We start from the raw sequence: 20,283 nt of genomic DNA on the forward strand, positions 1-20,283 counted from the left end.
GCTTGGACAGGGACATGGTGACCAGGGTCGGCGGGCTGTTCAGGGGGCGGGTAGAGGCGGTGATTGAGGCTTGCGTCGATTTTATTGAATAATCTAATTGTCATATACCTAGTTTGCTTACCAGTTTTTAAAATTCAATAAAATCTTTAAAATTGACGATTTTATGTTTATTTGTTTAAAAATAAGAAAAAGTCCGGATTTATGTGGCACACCCTGTATATGGAGCACCCTGTTTAATAATTGTATTAAATGTGACAACTATATAGAGCACACTGTATATTAGTTCTACTAAATGTGACAACTATATGGAGCACCCTGTTTATTAGTTGTACTAAATGTGACAACTATATGGAGCACCCTGTATATTGGTTGTACTACATGTGACAACTATATGGAGCACCCTGTATATTAGTTGCACTACATGTGACAACTATATGGAGCACCCTGTATATTGGTTGAGTTGCATGGGTTAGCCTCACTAGGATTAAAACTTTATCCTAGTTAAGGCTGTAAGGCTAGGGTGCTAATTAATTAGGTTTAAACTTAACACTAGATAATAGAGTTATTCTAGATCCATACTAGTTTTTGGTATACTTATAGTATGTGAGTTAGAACTTAAAATGCCTCTATCATAATAAAGGTTACGGTGCTAGATAATTTGATTTAAACTTTTGTTAACTTAACAATATACAGTTGAGTTATACAAGAGTAAATTCATGCATGCATACTGTTGTAAAGGGAGATTGCCATTAAGAAATAAAGATAAGTATGTAATTTTAAGGGTAGCTTTAGATTTTTTCTTATGGGGGTTTCAACTTATTTTCCCCTTCTCTCCTGATTTTCTATGGAGTCTAAAGAAGATGATCCATTCGATAGAATAGCTAAGTATACACTGTAATTGACCAATGGTAAAATTTATGCTGGCCACTCATTGGTTATTTTAACGTATGACGGCATAATATGTTGAGGGACTTTAATCTTCTTCGAGTCTAGAGGCGAAGCAACTATTAATTCATATGGTTGTATTTAATCCATCGTATAAAAACTAAGTCAACATATAGAGAATAATACTTCGGATGTAAATTAATTATGTAGTATATATTAAATAAATGTATAAGTACAGATGTATAACCCAGACAACTACCTGTTTCAAGTGGTTAAGATCTTTTTTGTCTGCTTGCAAATTGATTAGCTACTTGGCGACTTAGTATATTGAATAAACGGACACAATAAAAACTGTCCCGAATTTGTATTAATTTTGAGGAACACGAGTCCAGTGACGTCATATTTTTCTTTCCCGAAAAAGGGAAGGGGGGAAGAAAATCTCTTCAAAAGAGATGGGGAAAACCCCCTTTTCTCCCATCTCTTTTTTCTTCCCCACTTTCCTTTTTTTCTTTCCCCCTTCCCTTTTTCGGGAAAGAAAAATATGACGTAACTGGAGTCGTGTTCCTCAAAATTAATACAAATTCGGGACAGTTTTTATTGTGTCAATAAACGGCTCCAAAATAGCTGCTTGGTCAAGCTGCTACTTGAAATTTAGTAGCTGAGGCTTTCAGTGCCAGAGGGAGGATGGTTGATGCTTTTTTTCTTTCAGCCGCGCAGCTGCAATTGAGACTGAAGTTTAATAGATGAATTAGAAAGCCGCGCGGCTAATTATCGCTGAGGCTGCCGTACCCTGATGCAGCTTATACCAACAACGAAATTGATTCGGAAAATTATCATGATTATCTAAGTTTTGGACTGGTTTTTAACCTCTCTGTGTATGTGCATGATCAGAAAGATTTTTAAAACCGATGAGAAGTCGTTTTATTTTTCAATCGTAAGGTTTAAAACATTTAGGGTCCAGGTTGAATCATGATTCGATTAGGCAAAGTCTCATAGTATCCATATTTTTAACATATTTGGGGGTACATTAGTTTATCGACCATTGTCCTCTCTCTGGTGTTCTGTACAGTGTCTCAGTTTTGTATTATGCAACCTTTTTCAGTATATGTTGTACTTTCATTTAGTTTCTATTTTCATCTGTATCTGTACTAATAATTCTCACATTACGCTGGACTAATGATTATCCAAGTACTAGTAAAACAAGAATGCCACAAGCCGCGTCCGCGGCTTAAAACATAAGACATCCGCTCGTCGTCGAGGAGGGGATAGGTTCGAAGCTCGGCCATAACTGAAGACGGTAAAAGTGTTTCCTACTGCTGCTATGTCAGGTGCGCGACATAAATAATTAAAGTTGGGAGAATGCCTTGCCTTTAAACAAGCGAAACTCATTAATATGAACAGTTAGGACGTTTCAGACAAAGGTCGTGCAATCAAAGGGTTGGTTGTCTGTTTTATGTTACTTAACCTAATATCCAACAGTAGACGTTATAGTATTGCATCCCATTTCAAGCGGATGATGCCCTTGGGTTATCTAGATGATCGCTTAAAAATAGAAGGAGAATCCTGCCCCAATTAGGTAATAGGTAATAATAATAAACAAGAATGACAACATCCAAAAAGTGGAACCAAGTAGACAGACAAGTATGACAAACGGCATTATTACAGAGTTTCTCATTAAAAACATTGATGTTAGAATAAAAATCCGCTCTTCATATGTGTAAACGTACTAATAGATTTTATTGAAGACATGACTTTTTTTGAGATTTAGTTTTAGATCTGTAACGTATATATAATCTTGCAGGGAGGAATTGGGCTGTTTATTACACCAGTCTCCAAAGTTTTATAATTACGCTTTCTTATTCGCTGGCTTAGCAATTTTAGGAACTTTTATAGAATTTTCATTGGTTGATTCATTTAGTTGAATGTCCGAACGTTTCAAACTCTACATAATAGTAATCCACAGAAGGGGTTATTTTGTGTATCGTCATTAGGGATATACATCAATTTATCGGCCATTGTCTAATCCCTATAGATCCCGGATGACCTTGTTTATTTTTGGGATGGTTTAGTTAATTCACAGTGTAAATTGTTGGGATCGTTATCTCAGCAACAACAAAAAAGTAAGAGCTTTGAAGGTTTCTAAGCTTAACGATGTAGCCGACAGACTAAGCCGACAGACTAAGGCCTATAAATAATCTAGAATAGCCAATACTCTAAAATGCACAGTTATTTCGCAGAGCACATAATTGAGCAAGAGAAATAAATATTTTACGTGTGTTTTTTTTTCTTCAGTTAACCTCTTCCTGTGCGTTAATTGATCTTGGCTATTCCAGATTATTAAAGGTCTTTTTATGCCACTTATGACGATGCGATATGCAGGCGGTATAGCTGCAAGCAGACTTTCAAATTCTTGAAAATGAAGAAAAAAAATAATTTATCACAAAAGTAGCTAGATGTGTGCATACCAGTAAGATCTTAGAAACTGCTTAAACAAAGTGCAGTGTTCCTTCACAGTGCCTTCACCTATTTAAAGTTTTTTTTTATCTATAAATTAATTTATTTCAATATAATTACAAATAACATGAAATAAACTATAATATTTATGGATTTTTTTTATAATAAAAATACAGTAAAATATTTCGCATTAACGAAACAATATGTATAATATTTTGTTTGTATTAATAGTTAAAATTTTATTTCATTGAAAAAAAAAAAAATTTTTAGGTTTGAAAGTAAGTAATATTATCTTTATATTGTAAAAGAAAATTCAAAAATTCAGATGCAATGTTGCTATATGAAGAAGTTTTTTCTAAAATTTTTATGGAAAATTGGGCAACAAAAAGAGTTTGAGAGTAGCCATTAAAGTAACTTGCAAGTTTTTCGTTTGTTCGTTTATTATTTTACTCTAAGATTTTTGATCAACACCCTCCCAAGAAAATAGCCTAAATCCACCACAGGACCAGTAGGTACATTCCCTGAAGAGTATAATCCAATCGGTTCAGCGGTTACCGAGATCTTAAGGGACGGACAGGCAGACAGACATCATTCTACTTTGTATTATAGATTATGGTTAGGATATTATGTTGGGATTAAATCATTCAAACCCAAAAATTAATGATTTGAAAAAAAAACAGTATGTAGTCAGTTGAAATAGTTCATAAGATGCAAAACTTTTAGGTACACAATAACAAGGACGAAACTTTGAACAGTGAATTGGCTCAGTACCATCGCATACGATTAGCTGCTTAATAAACTCAACATTGAATATTCTTTAGACATTTACATATAATTCAAGTTCTGAGCTGGATCTTTAAATCGTTTATAGGTGCGCTAAACCGGGACGATTCATTTCAGCGCACCATCAGATTATCAATACCAATCTTTAAATCGAAATGGCATGGGCGATTTGGCGCAGCCATTGGCGCAGTACCGGCGCGCCAATCGTACTCAGCGAGTGGCATTGCCGGGCCAAATCGGGTGAATAATATTTAATAAATAAATATTTTTTTTTAATTACTTTAATATTTTATTGCAAAACTATTGTGAAAACATTTTTATAGTTATTTTTTAAGTAAAGGGGGGGGGGGGGGTTTAATGCAACCATCTCGGAATCAGTGAGCAAATGGCACTTGGTAATGGACGCAGCTCAGCTGGGTAACGGCCGCAGCTCAGACGAGATAGGCCAAGAGTAGAATGAGTACATGAGGCATGTGACGTGTCCAGGATTAGGTTTTTATGGGTGCTGAACTCAAAAATGCTTCTAAAAATAGTTTCTGCCAATCCCTATGGCAGTAAAGTAATAGCTGCTGCTCAGCTGCGAGCGGCCAAGAGTAGAATGAGTAGATAGGGCTTGTGACGTGTCTAGGGGTAGGTTTTTATGGGTGCTGAGCTCAAAAATGGTACCAAAAATAGTGGCGGCCAATACATATGGCAGCTGGGTAACAGCTGCTGCTCAGCTGCGAGCGGTCAAGAGTAGAATGAGTAGATGGGGCTTATGACGTGTCTAGGGGTAGGTTTTTATGGGTGCTGAGCTCAAAAATGGTACCAAAAATAGTGGCGGCCAATCTATATGGCATCTGAGCCACAGCTGCAGCTCAGATGTGAGCGGCCAAGAGTAAAATGAGTACATAGGGCTTGTGACGTGTCTTGGTGTAAGTTTTAATGGGTACTGAGCTCAAAAATGCTCCCAAAAATAGTGGCGACCCATCCATATGGCAGCTGGGTAACGGCTGCAGCTCAGCTGGGGGAGGCTAAGAGTAGAATGAGAAGATAGGGCTTGTGGGCTGTAGCTGTTACCCAGCTGCCATATGGATGAGCCGCCACTATTATTGGTAGTATTTTTGAGCTCAGCACTCATAAATACCTACCCCTGGACACGTCACAAGCCCTATGTACTCGTTCTACTTTCGGCCACTCCCAGCATAGCTGCCGCCGTTACCCAGCTGCCACATGGATGGGTCACCACTATTTTTGGTAGCATTTTGAGCTCAGCACTCATAAAAACCTACCCTAAGACACATCACAAGCCCTATCTACTCATTCTACTCTTGGCCGCTCCTAGCTGAGCTGCAGCTGTTACCCAGCTGCAATGTGGATGGGTCGACACTATTTTTTTAGGTGGCAATTTTAGGAAATAAAGCATTTAAAGATAGCTATTTAAGTGAGTGCGCAAGCGATCTGACAACACTTCGCCGAAAATCTTTTAAAAATCAATGTTTTATAGGTGCGCTGTGGCGCACCTACGGTTCACCTCTGAATCGCCCCGATTCAGCGCACCATAAAAACGATTTAAAGATCCAGCTCAGAAAAAATAAGAAATGGGTCATGAAAAGAAAACGAAGCAGCGAGTTTCGTCGTATTTTCACAGTAGCTTTCTCTTATTTCCTGCTCCTGCGGAGGCTTTACCCTGCGGGGCAATCATTAATATTTACCTAACCTAAACTAAATAACCTTTCAAAAGCTACTGTGAAAATAAGACGAAATCCGCTACTTCGTTTTCTTTCCATTACCCATTACTTATTTGTTCATAACGGTAACATTTCTTACGTTACTACCATATGGTAGCTACTCTACTAAGAATTTTTTTACCTTTATATTAACCAAACCATGCAATTTTGAACAAAGCTAGTAGTAGAGAAGGTTTGCTTTTACATTGAAAGAAACTACTTGAGAATTCTAATGCAAGTTTTTTATTTTTTTTTGACAATACAACAAAATATTTTTACAATAGGTTAACTTTTTATTTATGCTATACATATAATCATAATATAATCACACTGTTTGTTATTTTTTTACATCAATTATTTTACTTTTTTTACATTGGGTTGAAAATAATCTAAATTTAAATTAAAATACAAATTATCTTTATTAAAAAGAGCTACTAAAATCTAGTATTTTTTATAACAACCACTATTTCTTTCTAAATACATTAATTTTTTTAACAATTTAAGTATAACTGCTAAGTGATTATAGGATACAATATTTTTCAAATTTTCAAAGGAAAGCCATTTGGTGATTTTTGAATGATTTTTAATAATAAAATATCAATTAAATTGAAAAATGAAAAAGTATTAAAAACTAGGTTTTAAAATGGATAAATATATTTGACATAATTTAATTATTGTGTATTTTCTATAAAGAATAAGAAGTTTAAAAGTAAATTGTATGAAATTCTAAGCTTTTGGTTCATTTAAAGAAAATCAAAGTATCAAGCAAAATATTTTGTTTTTAAGTTACAATTTTAATTCCCTTACGGTATACTTTAACAGCACTTAAATCCAGGGATGGCGGGGACATTGGGCTGTTTTTTACACTAATCCCCAAAATTCTAAAAAGAACGTTTTCATATTCGTTGGAGTAACAACCTTAGAGACTTTTATTGAATATTGATTGGTTGTTTCAAAGTTTTCAACCAATAATTCTAATCTACAGAAGGGGTAATTTTGTGTATCATTATTGGGGATTTACATAAATCTATCGGCCATTGTCTTATCCCCTTAGATCCCTGACTTTAAAGTTTGTCTGTTATACACTGTTTGCATAAATTTAAATTAATTGTCGGTAAGAAAGTTGGTAAAGCAGAATATTATATTATAAACCCAGATATATTGTTCTTCATTACCCAGAGATCTAAAGGGATAAGACAATGGCCGATAAATTGATGTAAATCCCCGCCGATGATAATACACAAAATTACCTCTTCTGTATACTAAAATTAATGATTGAAACGTTTCAACACTTAACTTAATGAATCAACCAATAAAAATTTACTAAAGTCTCAAAGTTATTAGGCCAACGAATAACAAAATGTTATTAAAAAACTCTGGGGACTGATGTAATAGACAGCCCATTGTCCCCTTTCTCTCTGTTTTTTGCCAGCTTATAATAAACAACTCTACTGTACCTCAATTTAATTTAAACTGGAAATTAGAATTTCAATTGTAGAAGACGGAAAGCAGAAATTTAATTAATCCAAGTAAATATACAGGAAAATTATAAATAAATCTGTTGTAACCAGAGTGTGCATAGACAAGGAGGTGATGGGGACAACTAGGTGGTTGTATTCCCCTTCTTAATAAACAACCTACACTCCTATTCTGCAAGCTTCTGGTTATTTCAATACTTAGTTTTTTTAGTGTCTTGAATCGTTATTCCCATAACAAATATATCTTTTTTCTTTCACTATTCTACCAAAACATTGTATCTATAATAGTACATTCATAAAAAAACAAAATTCAAATTTAATTATCATTTGCAAGTAAATTTAAATTCTTGGTTTTCAGTTTCATTTTCCGGAATAATTTTAATTACTGTATAGAATTACCACTTTAAAAGATTAATTTCTGATACATAGAACTTCAGTTCCTATTAATTTTGTGTTATTTAAATGTTATTTATTTGGTAGTAATATGGCATTCATAAATATCTAATCCCTTAATTGAAAAATTGAAAAAGAATAAGATAAATTGTAAATTACTTGATTTTGTTGCTACAAACCTTTGCTGGCCTCATATTTATCAAAAAACTTGAGATATTTAAATTTTTGAAACAAATAACAAATAAATTTTTACTAATTTTTTTTCTTATTTGTTAAAAGTATATTAAATTATAAAATGAAAATAAGAATACACGATAAAATATTCAAAATTATTATTAGTAGTTTTACATATTCTAAAAAATTAATTAATTATCATTTTTTGTTTTAATCATCTATAAAAGGTATAAACATTAACTATGAAATAATTTTGTTATTATATCCATATTTTTAGTAAAAAACAACTATTATATCACCGTAATTTATGACTCTTATAAAATAGAAAATTATCAATTAAATTACTATTCTAAGTAAATGTTGATTCTCAATTCTTTGGTAGATTTTTTCCATTCTTCCAGAAACAAATTTCACTGAAAATATATAAAATATTAATTATTTTTTTTTTGTAAAAGTTTTGAACTTTTGGTTGACCTACCTTTCCAAGATAGGGATCTAATGCAGTTTACGGTAGAATGTTCTTGGAAACGATCATCTCAAAAAAAAATAAAAGGCTGAATGTATAAGTCATGCCCGCATAGAAGGCCCAAATAAGCTGGAATATCCAAAGATGCATAGGGAAAGCTTCACTAAAGAAAAAAAGTATTAAATGAGTTAAATTTTGTTCGAGCATAATCTATAAGTTCCACCGTTAGCAGCCTTTAAAGTTCTTACATATTTTGAGATGATCGTTACCAGGAACATTTTTCCGTGAACTGAGGTGGATTCTTAAAACAAATATTTGCCCCACTAATCGCTTAGTGGGGCAAAATTGTTTTCGTGAAAAATCCTTCTATGATTTTGTTTAATTTTTGTAGATTTTTAATGTGATTTTGGTGGATTTTTCACGAAAACAATTTTGCCCCACTAAGCGATTAGTGGGGCAATTTTTTTTTTAAGAATCCACCTCTGAACTAGACCCCAAGATAGAGCTTACCAAAAGATATAATCGAGAGGAAAAATTGAGGGGCAAAATAGTTTTTTATGAAAAAAGACTTAATTTGGGGTATTAAAAGTTCTTTCACATCTATCTTAAAATTGAAATATGTAGCAAGGAAGTTAAGGGGAACCATATGGAACCAATTTGATTGGAAAGAAATAGTTTGAAAATTTGAAAATCAACCCACTCAAAGATGTCCAAAAAATGAGAAAACTGTCAGCAAAGATCTTTTTGAAGAAATTTTATTAAGAATTTCAATATTTCATATTGCTATCAATTTTGTTCAAATTATGACCTTTATCACTTAACTTTGCCTTAAATAATTTCAAGATAGATGTAAAATAAATAAAAATTTATTTAAATGATCATGAAATCAAATATGTAGGAAAACACACAGCAGAACAATTCGCACAAAAAAATAACAATAAATCAATGAATATTGTATTTCATCTGATTATATTATTGAAAATGTATTTTCATGTATATTGTATATGTATGATTTCTTTATTGCAACTGTCAAATGCTTTTCGAAAGTCTAACTAACATAAACAAGAAAAATTTAAACTCAGTTGCAGAAAAGATTTTCAAGTATGGCCTCGAAACCGATTAATATCGACTGGATTGGAACCGGTTTCGAGCCATACTGAAAAATCATGTATCGTTTCATATTGTAAACAACTTCCCACGAATTATTAAAATAATCATAAAATTATCAAAACTTGTTTTTATCTTGTAATTTGTCATTCTAATATCCGCGGATAGCTGTCTATAATATGCTATTAATCCACCATTTCCACTGATTTAAATATATGAAACTTAATTACAATTTACACGTTTAATAAAATCTTTAAAAAACACGCAACTCAAAATGTATCGTGTATAAAAAAAATTATTTAAATTACTAATTGTTTTTATACAAGCTAATCGCTATGAAAATATGTTAAATGCTTTTTAAAGTTCAAACAAACAATTATTTTTTTCTGATGTAAGCTTTATAAATTAGGTCAGAATTCTGTTAAAGCTGTCATAGAGAAGGGTACCAATAAGAGAACACAGTAATAGTGTCTGACTGATTATGACGTAACAAAAAAATAGCCAATGAGAGGCCACTGTAAATTTTACCATTGGTCAATAGCGGCCTCTCATTGGCTAATTTTTTTTGTTACGTCGTAATCAGTCAGACACTATTACTGAGTTCCCAAAAAGATCCCTGAAAAAAACGAGAACCTAATCGCTCATTCAAGCAGTTAGCGACCGACAGACAGATATACAAAAGTATGCATTAATTAAATGTGTATATCTAATTGAGTGACAGAATGCAAAACTAAAAAGTAAACTCAATTGACAAAAAAAAATAGTTTCTCATAAAGAAAAATTTTAGCATCTCTAAGATAAGTTTAATGATTTTCGATATTGTGAAATCATGAAACTCACTTACAAACATTATCAATAATACAAAGTAGAATGATGTCTGTCTGTCTGTCTGTCTGTCTGTCTGTCCGTCTGTCTGTCTGTCCGTCTGTCTGTCTGTCTGTCTGTCCGTCCGTCCGTCTGTCTGGCTGTCCGTCCGTCCGTCCGTCCGTCCCTTAAGATCTCGGTAACCACTGAACCGATCGGATTCTACTCTTTGGGGAATATACCTACTGATCCTGTGGTGATTTTAGGCTATTTTCATGGGGGGTGGGACACCCCCAACCCCCCAAAAAACAAAAAAATCCCCCCCATTTTTTTTGTAGAGGATTTCCTTGGTCCTTTTTTTTTGTAGAAGATTTCCTCCTTTTACGAATTTCGCCAAAAAAACTTTTTTTCAGTACCTCTTGGGGCAAAGCCCCTAAAGGCTAGGGGCGAAGCCGCTAATGTAACAATAAAGCGCTGGAAAGTATCGAGTGTGACGACATAAAATAAGTCTAAATCCAGATCTCTTTTCTAGGGGTTTCCTTTTCCTTCATCCAATTTTTTAGACGTATTTTTATGACGTCAAACAGAACACTTTCAACGCTTCGAGCGACAATAATGTGCTTTAATAGAACAGCATAAACAATCTAAATAAAAGTTTATTTTATAATTTTTCAATAGGATAAATATATATTATTTCATAAATAAACATGAAAAGATTATTCTGTCTGTCAAATTTTAAACTCATTTATTGATTTTATAAAATACATTTAAAAAGATAATATTTACAATAGATTTCTCAACTTTTTATATAGCTGGTTTTAATCCAGCAGACATTAAACGCTGTCTGAGCAAAAAAACAGAATTTTTTTTTATTTTCGTTTTGCTAATTGAATGACGAACTATAATGTCACTAGGATAATATCACCCAATGCAAAAGGAAAAGCTTTATGATTATATGTATGCATACCTAACCTTTATATGTTTTTTATAGTAACAACCTTTTCAAAATAATACCCAATCCGAGAAAAATATAAACAAATGATAAGAGTCATGTGTAATTAATCACAGAATAAAAGTAACAGGATGTTTGTGTGTAGCCTAGAATCTAAAATAACGAACCGCATTTCATATATGGCATCTTTACAGTGAAGCTTTCTATTGGTCCAGGGAAGGTATAATTTAGGAAAGGATTCTCCCATTCTTCAAAGATAGACAGACTGACAAATACCTATTTTGCTTAATACATTGCAACAGAAATTATTTATATAAGTGGTTGTATCTAATTGTACAAATATGTGGAGAAAAAGAAAAAAATATGTTTTATAAAAAAAAGTAATTGCGATTGGGCGACTTGTAATTGGACTCTAGTGTATAATGCAACTATAGCTGGATGGGCAAAATTATTTTGGATCATGGAAAGAAAACGAAGTAGTGGGATTCGTCGTGTTTTCACATTAGCTTTTCGCCTATTTTTAGCACCTGTGGGGGCTCTAACTCTGCAGGGCAATCATTAACATTTACCTAACCGACCCAATCCTTAAATAACTATCAAAAGCTACTGTGAAATACGACGAAACCCGCTACTTCGTTTTCTTTAAGTGATCAATTAATTTTGGTATTAGCTCAACGTTCTTGAAATAGATAGATGTTTATTCATTATGGAACAAACAGCAAAAAAAACACAACTTTTTTTGCTAATTTACTTGTCGAATTTTCGGGAAAATATATATTTGCAAACATGTTGCTATCAATTGTCCTTTAATTGATAGTTTAGCTAGCTAATAAATATATATTGGATTTCCAGTGTTGCACCACTTCTACTTTCAATATTTGTACAATATGTACAGATTGTACACTAATTCATAAATAGAAAAAAAATTGTAATTGGTATGTTAACTTAAGATTTATTCGCTGTTGTAGCGCTGAAAAGTGTCATGTATGACGTCAAAAATACGTCAAAAAATGAATTTGGCATTAAAAATTGGAATGAATAATTACTCTTTGAAAAAGAGTGTATTGAAATTCAAAACAGTTTTTAAGAATGATTTCTACCGTACAATTTGTACAATATTGAACATATAATTAAAGTGTAACTGTGGCCGCCATTCACTAAATATTAAATTATATAAGCTTATGTTGCTCTTTTATAATTGTATTATTGTTTTTAATGTTTAATGTGTTATTTATCATGTTATGTTTTACTAGTTTTAAAAAAGACATTGTAGGCACCCATTTTGATGACTTTGATGACACCATGGAAACTGTCCCAATTTTGTATAGCTTTTGCGGAACATGTTCCAGTTACGTCATATTTTTCTTTCCCGAAAAAAGGAAGGGGGGAAGAAAATCTCTTCAAAAGAGATGGGGAAAACCCTTTTTCTCCCATCTCTTTTTTCTTCCCCCCTTCCCTTTTTTTTCTTTCCCCCCTTCCCTTTTTCGGGAAAGAAAAATATGACGTAACTGGAACATGTTCCGCAAAAGTTATACAAAATTGGGACAGTTTCCATGGTGTCGACTTTGATACAGCAATTTTAAAAATTCTTTAAAAACTGTTTGTATTGTTTATATTTAGAAAATTATTTTGGGGTTTTATTAATTTCATATTTAAAATTAGTTAAAGTTAATAAAGAAATGACACTTGGACAAAAAAATTTTAAATAAATAAAAATTTGGAAGGGGAATTTATATAACATACAACATATTCATATTCTGAGGGCTTTGTAATCATCAAAGAAATAAATTTTTGATACAGATTGTCATATAATCTGTGTAGATTTTAGAGGTAAAAATATCAATAAAGCCTTAAATGTTTTAAATAATAAAAAAAGTTTATACGGATTTTAAAACTTTATTATAATATTTCTGTAAATGTTCCTTTTTTACAGTTAATGTGTAAGTTTGGCCTTAAAAATTCCAGAAATTAAGGTTAAAAATTCATCCTTTCCATTTAAACAAAAAGAATAAGTAAACTTATTTTTTTTATTTTTTAGAAATATCTTTTAGACTATTTTGAAAAACTGAAAAACAAGACAGATGGAAAATTAATTTTATTTAAATAATAAAAAAAATAGATAGAATAATATATGATATTTTATATCTTTTTGAAATTTTTTCTTTTCTTGTTTTTCTTGCCATGTGTGACGTCATAAAAATACGTCTATCATCCATCTCTTTTTAGGGGCTTCCTTTCCCTTTTCTTTCTCCTCTTATCCCTCCATTTTAGACATATTTTTTATGACGTCACATATGAACATTCCTCTGTCCATTAATAATTTGAGATTGAAATGGAAGAACGAGTTTTTATGGAAACGGAACACAAAATCACTCAAACCAAAAGATAGCAACACTGTGAACATTTATTTCCCTTTCTTGAAACTTTTATTTTAAACTGTATTCATATTATCTTTAGATAAACTGCACAGTTTAACATTTCTTACATTTAGAAAGTCTGACTTATCAAAAGATGGTCAAATTTGTTTCGCATATTTTCGGTTCAGTTGATGTGTTAGCATTTTGTCAAATGCGCTAATTTAGTCAAACTGTTCATAATTTTAAACAAATGTTGATATATGAAATGGTCAAGTTGAAGTACAGTTTGACTTAATAAGCGCATTTGACTCAACGCTAACGCATCAACTGAACGGAAAATACAAAAAAAATACCCCTTTTGTAGTTTATCTTGGGAAACATAAATAGTTGGAATAAAAGTTTCAAGCAATGGCGTGCACATAGAATCATCAAGGGGGTGTAAAACCCTTGAGAATTAAAAAATGTCAGATTTTACTTTGGGGTTTAGGGGGAGTGTTGATAATCCCCTTTAGCACGCCACTGGTTTCAAGTATGGGAATAAATGCGTCACAATGTGAGAAATAATTAATAAACTTACAATGTTTATATCATGAATGAGAAATGCGCAGTGGCTATGTTTGGTACTCATAGGCTTCCTTGGGCTGAAATATGCACCAATTACATTCGTTTTCTTACGCAGATTATTTCAAATTTTCCTTTATTTTCAACTAATATTTTAAGCTTTGATAATAAAAGATATACATTGCGGTTTATTTGAATCTAGACTGAGCGATAAATTCTAAACAATAAATTACACAAAAGAGTTATTTACCCTTTTTAAAATTAGAATTTATAAGCTTTTGATTGCAAAGCCTTACAATCATTTCATTACAATAAGTTAAACAATGGTATAAAAAAAATACCGTTTAATATAGCAAAAAATATTTTTTAATAGAAATTGTACCTTTAAAGGTCATTAAAATAGTCAACTACATTAGAAGGCCCTTTAATAAAGTTTATATTATCTTAATAGTTCACTTATTTTTGTCTAAAATAAAAGTAAAATTTGTCCTGCTTTTTTGTGTTACATAAAATAATTTTACATAAGAAATATTTTGAAAATTGTATTTTTTTTAATTTGAAATATGATAAAGATAAAAGGACTCTAGATTCAAATAAACCACACACATATAAATATTTTATTTTTTATTTCTCATAAATAAAATAAGAAAAATAAATCCAATTTGAAACTTTTCACTTAGCCTAAATTAGGGACAGGAAAAATATTTCGAAAAACAATTGATACAACAAAGCAATCTATGATTAAAAACGATTTAAAGTTTTAAACTATCCCTTCTTATATTATTCTTATTAACGAAATGCATAAATATTTACATGTTAACCTTATCAAGTTGCCTTAACTAAAAACAAAGATTTTTGAAAATGGATGAACCCTGTGTTACTTTGTTAAAGGATGCCTGTATGAAATACACTGTTCTAACGGCTAAAATACCACAAAGCCACAATACCCCATATTTTTGCACAAAATAAGCTTGTAAATTTGCTTCTAGCTGGTGTTATTTAATATCAAAATTCCTGACATAAGGGCTGGAGATTTTTAACGCCCTAATATTTCATTTTAAGATGCCTATCATTTTTTAGTTATTGAAGCTGGAGACTTAAAATAGTTGGTCTACTTATGACAGACAGTCTTTCAGTAGTTAGATCGCTGTATTTCCTGCAGGCTTCCTTTAATGTGCTTTTCTATAAAATGCTGAATTGAATTACTTATATTTTATTGCAAACTACTTTTCCAGACATTTAATATAATTTGCATTTTAATTATAAAGCTGCTCTGTTTTATCAATTATTTTATAAGAATAAACCTCCCAGCACCAGATCAAAACTAATTTCAAAGAAAAGTATATATTATAGAGTGTTATACAATTTCTTAAAAGCGAGTAATAGGCTGAAGCTAGAAACAAAAGTTAGACGAAAACCCAAAAGTTAGTTGGTCACAATTTTAGTTTTTTTATTTTATTATTATTATTTCAGAATTAGTTGCAGAGTTTTAGGTAAGAAAAAATAAGCTATTCATATTATTAATTTTTAAAAGGCTTTTTCAAAAAAACGCTATTGTAATATATTTTTATGAGTTTTGAAGAAAATCTAATAAATATTATTTTCTAGGATTTTGAGAACTTTTATGAGGATGGATTTAATTGATTTAAAAACAATTTTCTAACTTTCTTAAGATATAAATAATAAGATAATGAAAAAAAGATACATTAATTTATGACTACTTTTGATTTTTTCCATATATAAAATCCTCAAAAACCTGGAAAACTAATTTCGCAAGAAAAAAAACTTTAATAATTTCTGACCTTAAATCTTCTGACTTGGAACTTTGGTCTTGATGCTCTGGGTTCTTCTTCCTCCTCCATGGCCAACCTTTCAAACCTGGATAGATAGATAGTGGAAAGATGGTGGATAGATAATCCTTATACTAAAAAGTAACAGGATCTCTGTCTGTCTGTACGGAAGAGTCTCACTAACCGCTGAACCGACACGGTTCTCTTATAATAAATGGCCTGTAAAAATATTTTCACTACCCACCGAAACCCCCCCCCCCCGCAAAAAAAAATTGTTTTAAAACTTAAACTAAAATGAGGAAGTGCACAATTTTATGTTCTTGTTTAATCTTAAATTTAAAGATATGGTTATCGAATTCAAGTACCTTTAGAAGCCTACGGGGGCGTAGCCGCTATTAGATATATATAATATAAATAATGAACAGATAGTAAATATAGTTAGGTTTTTCCCCTAAATTTATTTTGTAAAATTCCATCTTCAATTTCAAAATAATATTCAAAAATTATTAATGACGTTAAATATTATGAAAATTTTAAGTATTAAATTATTTTATTACAGGAAAAAATTTACTCTATATTTAAAAGAAATAATGATTAAATCAAACGTTTCGTTAAATTCAAACTAACATTTAAAATTTTTCCATCATTAATTCCAGTATCGATGTTTTGGAACTGGTTTTAAGCCATACATAAAACTCCTTTATCGCAGACAATTTTCCACAAATGATAAAAATAAAAATCATATAATTAATACAAATTTTCTTATAAGGTCCAACAAAAATAAAATTAATACTATAATTTTTCTTATTAGTATCCGCGGAAATCTGTCTATATTATGCTGCGATAATCTATTACAAATATTTTCTCTCTAGCTAAGAACATTTATTTGTTTTGTCAGACTAAAGTAATTTAAACTTTAGATTGTAACTATTAGAGTATATTTAATCTTTTATGGAAAAACTATTTTACCTCCCTCTTTTCCACATTTAAAATAAATGTTTATTAATCACGTGGTATTAAAGACTGCTTTCCACGAAGATTAAATGAACAATTTTAAGATTAATTTTATGATTTTATTTTAATACTTGTGGAAACTTGTCTGTAATAAAATGATTTTTCAGTATGACTGAGAACCGGTTCTAATCCAGTGGATATTAATGAAAATAAAATGAAAATGTATTGTTTTACATATGAAATATAATCATTTATATGTATGTTAGATTAGTATAGAATTGCCTGTTTTTAAGCTTGCTGGCAGTTTCCAGTGGCTGTCCATTTTCATCTACAAGGTTGGTGTATCCCCCATCCTCTCCCACACTCGCCTCCCACTCCTCAAACTTGGCGCGCAGCTCCTTAGCTCTAGCAGCCTCCTGGCATAAATTTCCATATTAAGACCATAGTCACATGTATAAGGTATATCAACAAGCAAAATAAATCAAAAATTATATTTGGTGGGCAGATAAAAAGATAGTTTTTACTACAAATCGTTGCCCCCCTAAATAACTAAAAAATCAGCTGATCATCACTTATTTTTAAAAAAAAGTTAATTCAGTTTTTTGTTATAGCTGTCATAAGCTTATTATGAAATTAATGGCACAAGATATTCAACATATATGACGTTTAGTAATTAACATCAATGTTGGACATAATATCGTTGTAAATACCAGATTAGCATGTTATATGGCAGACATGGCTAGTGAACATTTTTCTTTTGTCAACAAAATGTTACCATTGCTTTAAAAGCTTATTGATCTAATTATAAAAAAAATTTAATATTATAAAGAAAATACGTAAACTTTAACCATTGAACAATTCATTTAATAATTATATAATTACTATTAGTTTTGTAAAATTGTACTGAGCTCGATCTTTAAATCGTTTATAGGTGATTTAAACCGGGGCGATTCATTTGGCGCACCATCAAATTATTAATATCAATCTTTAAATCGAATTTGCATGGGCGATTTGAATCGGGCAGTGGCGCGGGCCCGGCGCGGCAACGCCACTCACCGAGTGGCATTGCCGGTTTAAATCGGGGTGATTTATTTAATAAATAAATATTTTTTTTTAATTACTTTAATATTTTATTGCAAAACTATTGTGAAAACATTTTTATAGTTATTTTTAAAATAAATTATATATTAATGTTTTATATAAAATACCATGCTGACACGGAATTTTACATAAAATGCCTTACTGACACGGCTTATGTAATAAAGTTGTACTGGCGCGGATCGATATTTTATTGAGTGTCGCAAGCGATTTAACAACACCGCGCCGAAAATCTTTTAAATATCAATGTTTTATAGGCGCGCTGTGGCTAACCACCAGCGCACCTACAAATCACCTCTGAATCGCCCCGATTCAGCGCACTATAAAAACGATTTAAAGATCCAGCTCTGGTGATTTGATCTTTTAGTCACCTGCAACGAATTTTGACGTTAATTGAAAAAAAAACGTTTAAATAGGATATATTAAACGCGTATAGGTAGGATGTTACAAAACTCTATTATTTGTATTTTAATCCGTACTTTAATTCAGAGAGGGAGAGGACATTGGACTGTAAATTATACTGGTACCAAAAGTTACAAACGAGCATTGTCCAAACTTTTCCACTGTTTATTTTAAACAAAGGAAAGGATAATTTTGTTATCATTTCAAATTTATATTAATTTCTCGTATTCATTCGAATCCGGTGGATAGGAACCGGTTCTCATCCATACGAAAAAACTATGTCTAGCATTGTATTATATCCAGCTTTCTACGAATATAAAAATGTACAATCATAAGATTAAAACCAGTTTTTGTAGCCGATGCCTTCGGCTCCTCGGCGCTAAAAAAACTAGTTTTAATCTCATAATTGTACATTCTATATTCGCGGAAAGCCGTTTATAATACGATGCGAGAAATAACTATTATTGTATTCGTCTTATCCCTTAAGATCCCTGATTTTGATTAGCCTCATGTATGCGTGGAAAGAAATCTTATAAATCCACAGAATATTTTAGAAATTTTAAAATATGATGATGATCAAATTTGGGAAATACGTTTTTTGGCTTTCCGAAACCATAGAAACTTTTAATTGACCTCATCATTTATTAATCGAAAACAATTCTTGAAATTTGTCAGGGATCCTAAGTGATAAGACAATGGAATATAAATAGATGTATAGCCAAAATTATACGTTATGTAGATAGAAATAAATGTTCAAAAAGTTTGGACACTGCTAGTTAGTAAATCAATTAATCAAGATTTAAAAACAAGACTCAAAATTTTTACTCCAACGAATAAGAAGAGTATGCATGTGTGTGAGTGTGTGTAGCCATAGATTCTTCGTGTTTGGACCTAAGTAGTCATGGAGTAGGACGAGACACTTTTGCACCAGGGCCTACTCAAGGTCCACGATCCAGTACAAGTACTTGACCCGCTGTCTCAAGGGACTTACTCTTTATCACCTAACACTCGCCGAGTATGGCAGGTGTCCCAAATTAAGTCACCGTAATGCATGATGCTCTCCACAGAGGAGCTTGGGTAAGGGTTGCACTGATATTAAGTACTTGACCATTGAGTATCCAAACTACCCAATTATCACCCTTCTTACACAACCAAGGGGAGGTTGCGTGAATAAATCGCGACTGAGAAATTCGAGTTGCCACATGGGGACTTGAGCTCGAACTCTCATCACCATAACTCAGTGCGTTATCACTGAGCTACGATGCCCCTTGAGGAGCATTTATTGACTGTGAATACCGGGTTAATTCACAGTCCACTGTCCTCTTCCTTCCTGAAATCTATTCAGATATTTTTTTGATTCCTTAGTATTTGTGGATTTTCTTAATTTTATAATCGTAGTTTTCAGTAAATAGATTCAAGAAATGTCTTTCAAATCAAACTATTTGCTACCCCCCTATACTAGGGTGGGGAGTGGGGGGCGAGGGCATCCCAAGACTTTATAAAAGCTCCCCTGAAAATGCAAACAATTTGGACCAGTAATTTCAGCTTCAAAAAACCTTACTAATTATATTAAAGGATTGCTACCCTTTTTTAAAATATTGTACCCCAGTTTTTGTATCTTTTAAATTCCTACAAGTAATTGAGAATATTCGTCGAAGATGATTAAAGTCCCTCCAGAGATTATGACGTCATACGATAGAATAGCCAATGAGAGGCCAGTATACACTGTAATTGACCAATGGTAAATTTATGCTGGCCTATCATTGGTTATTCTATGGTATGATGTCATAACCTGCGGAGGGACTTTAATCGTCTTCAACAAGTGATTGAGAATATTCTCAAGGATTACCTACACATGAATCTGTAGGATAGCTGCACCAAGAAAAAATAGCTATTTCTCGCATCGTATTATAAAC

The 20,283-nt window shown here is 31.9% G+C and overlaps 1 protein-coding gene across 5 annotated transcripts in view; it reads right to left on the reverse strand.

The window, feature by feature from the left end:
* Nucleotides 1–6,058: 6,058 nt before the first annotated feature.
* The window catches only part of LOC145312795 (uncharacterized), a 72,931-nt gene continuing 58,706 nt past the window's right edge, over nt 6,059–20,283 (reverse strand). For 3 of the 5 annotated variants that reach the window (XM_080152041.1, XM_080152034.1, XM_080152062.1), the window contains 4 exons: nt 17,150–17,283; nt 15,926–16,001; nt 14,140–14,203; nt 6,059–8,289 (listed from right to left, as the gene is read on the reverse strand). In XM_080152041.1, coding sequence (XP_080008167.1) covers nt 14,174–14,203; nt 15,926–16,001; nt 17,150–17,283 — 240 coding nt within the window. In that variant the 3' untranslated portion in view covers nt 6,059–8,289; nt 14,140–14,173. The remainder of the gene's footprint in view (nt 8,290–14,139; nt 14,204–15,925; nt 16,002–17,149; nt 17,284–20,283) is intronic. The other 2 variants (XM_080152055.1, XM_080152047.1) reach the window with 1 other exon arrangement.

The sequence above is a fragment of the Acartia tonsa genome, chromosome 1 (genome assembly GCF_053477335.1).
Source record: "Acartia tonsa isolate MP-2025a chromosome 1, ASM5347733v1, whole genome shotgun sequence".
NCBI lineage: Eukaryota > Metazoa > Arthropoda > Copepoda > Calanoida > Acartiidae > Acartia > Acartia tonsa.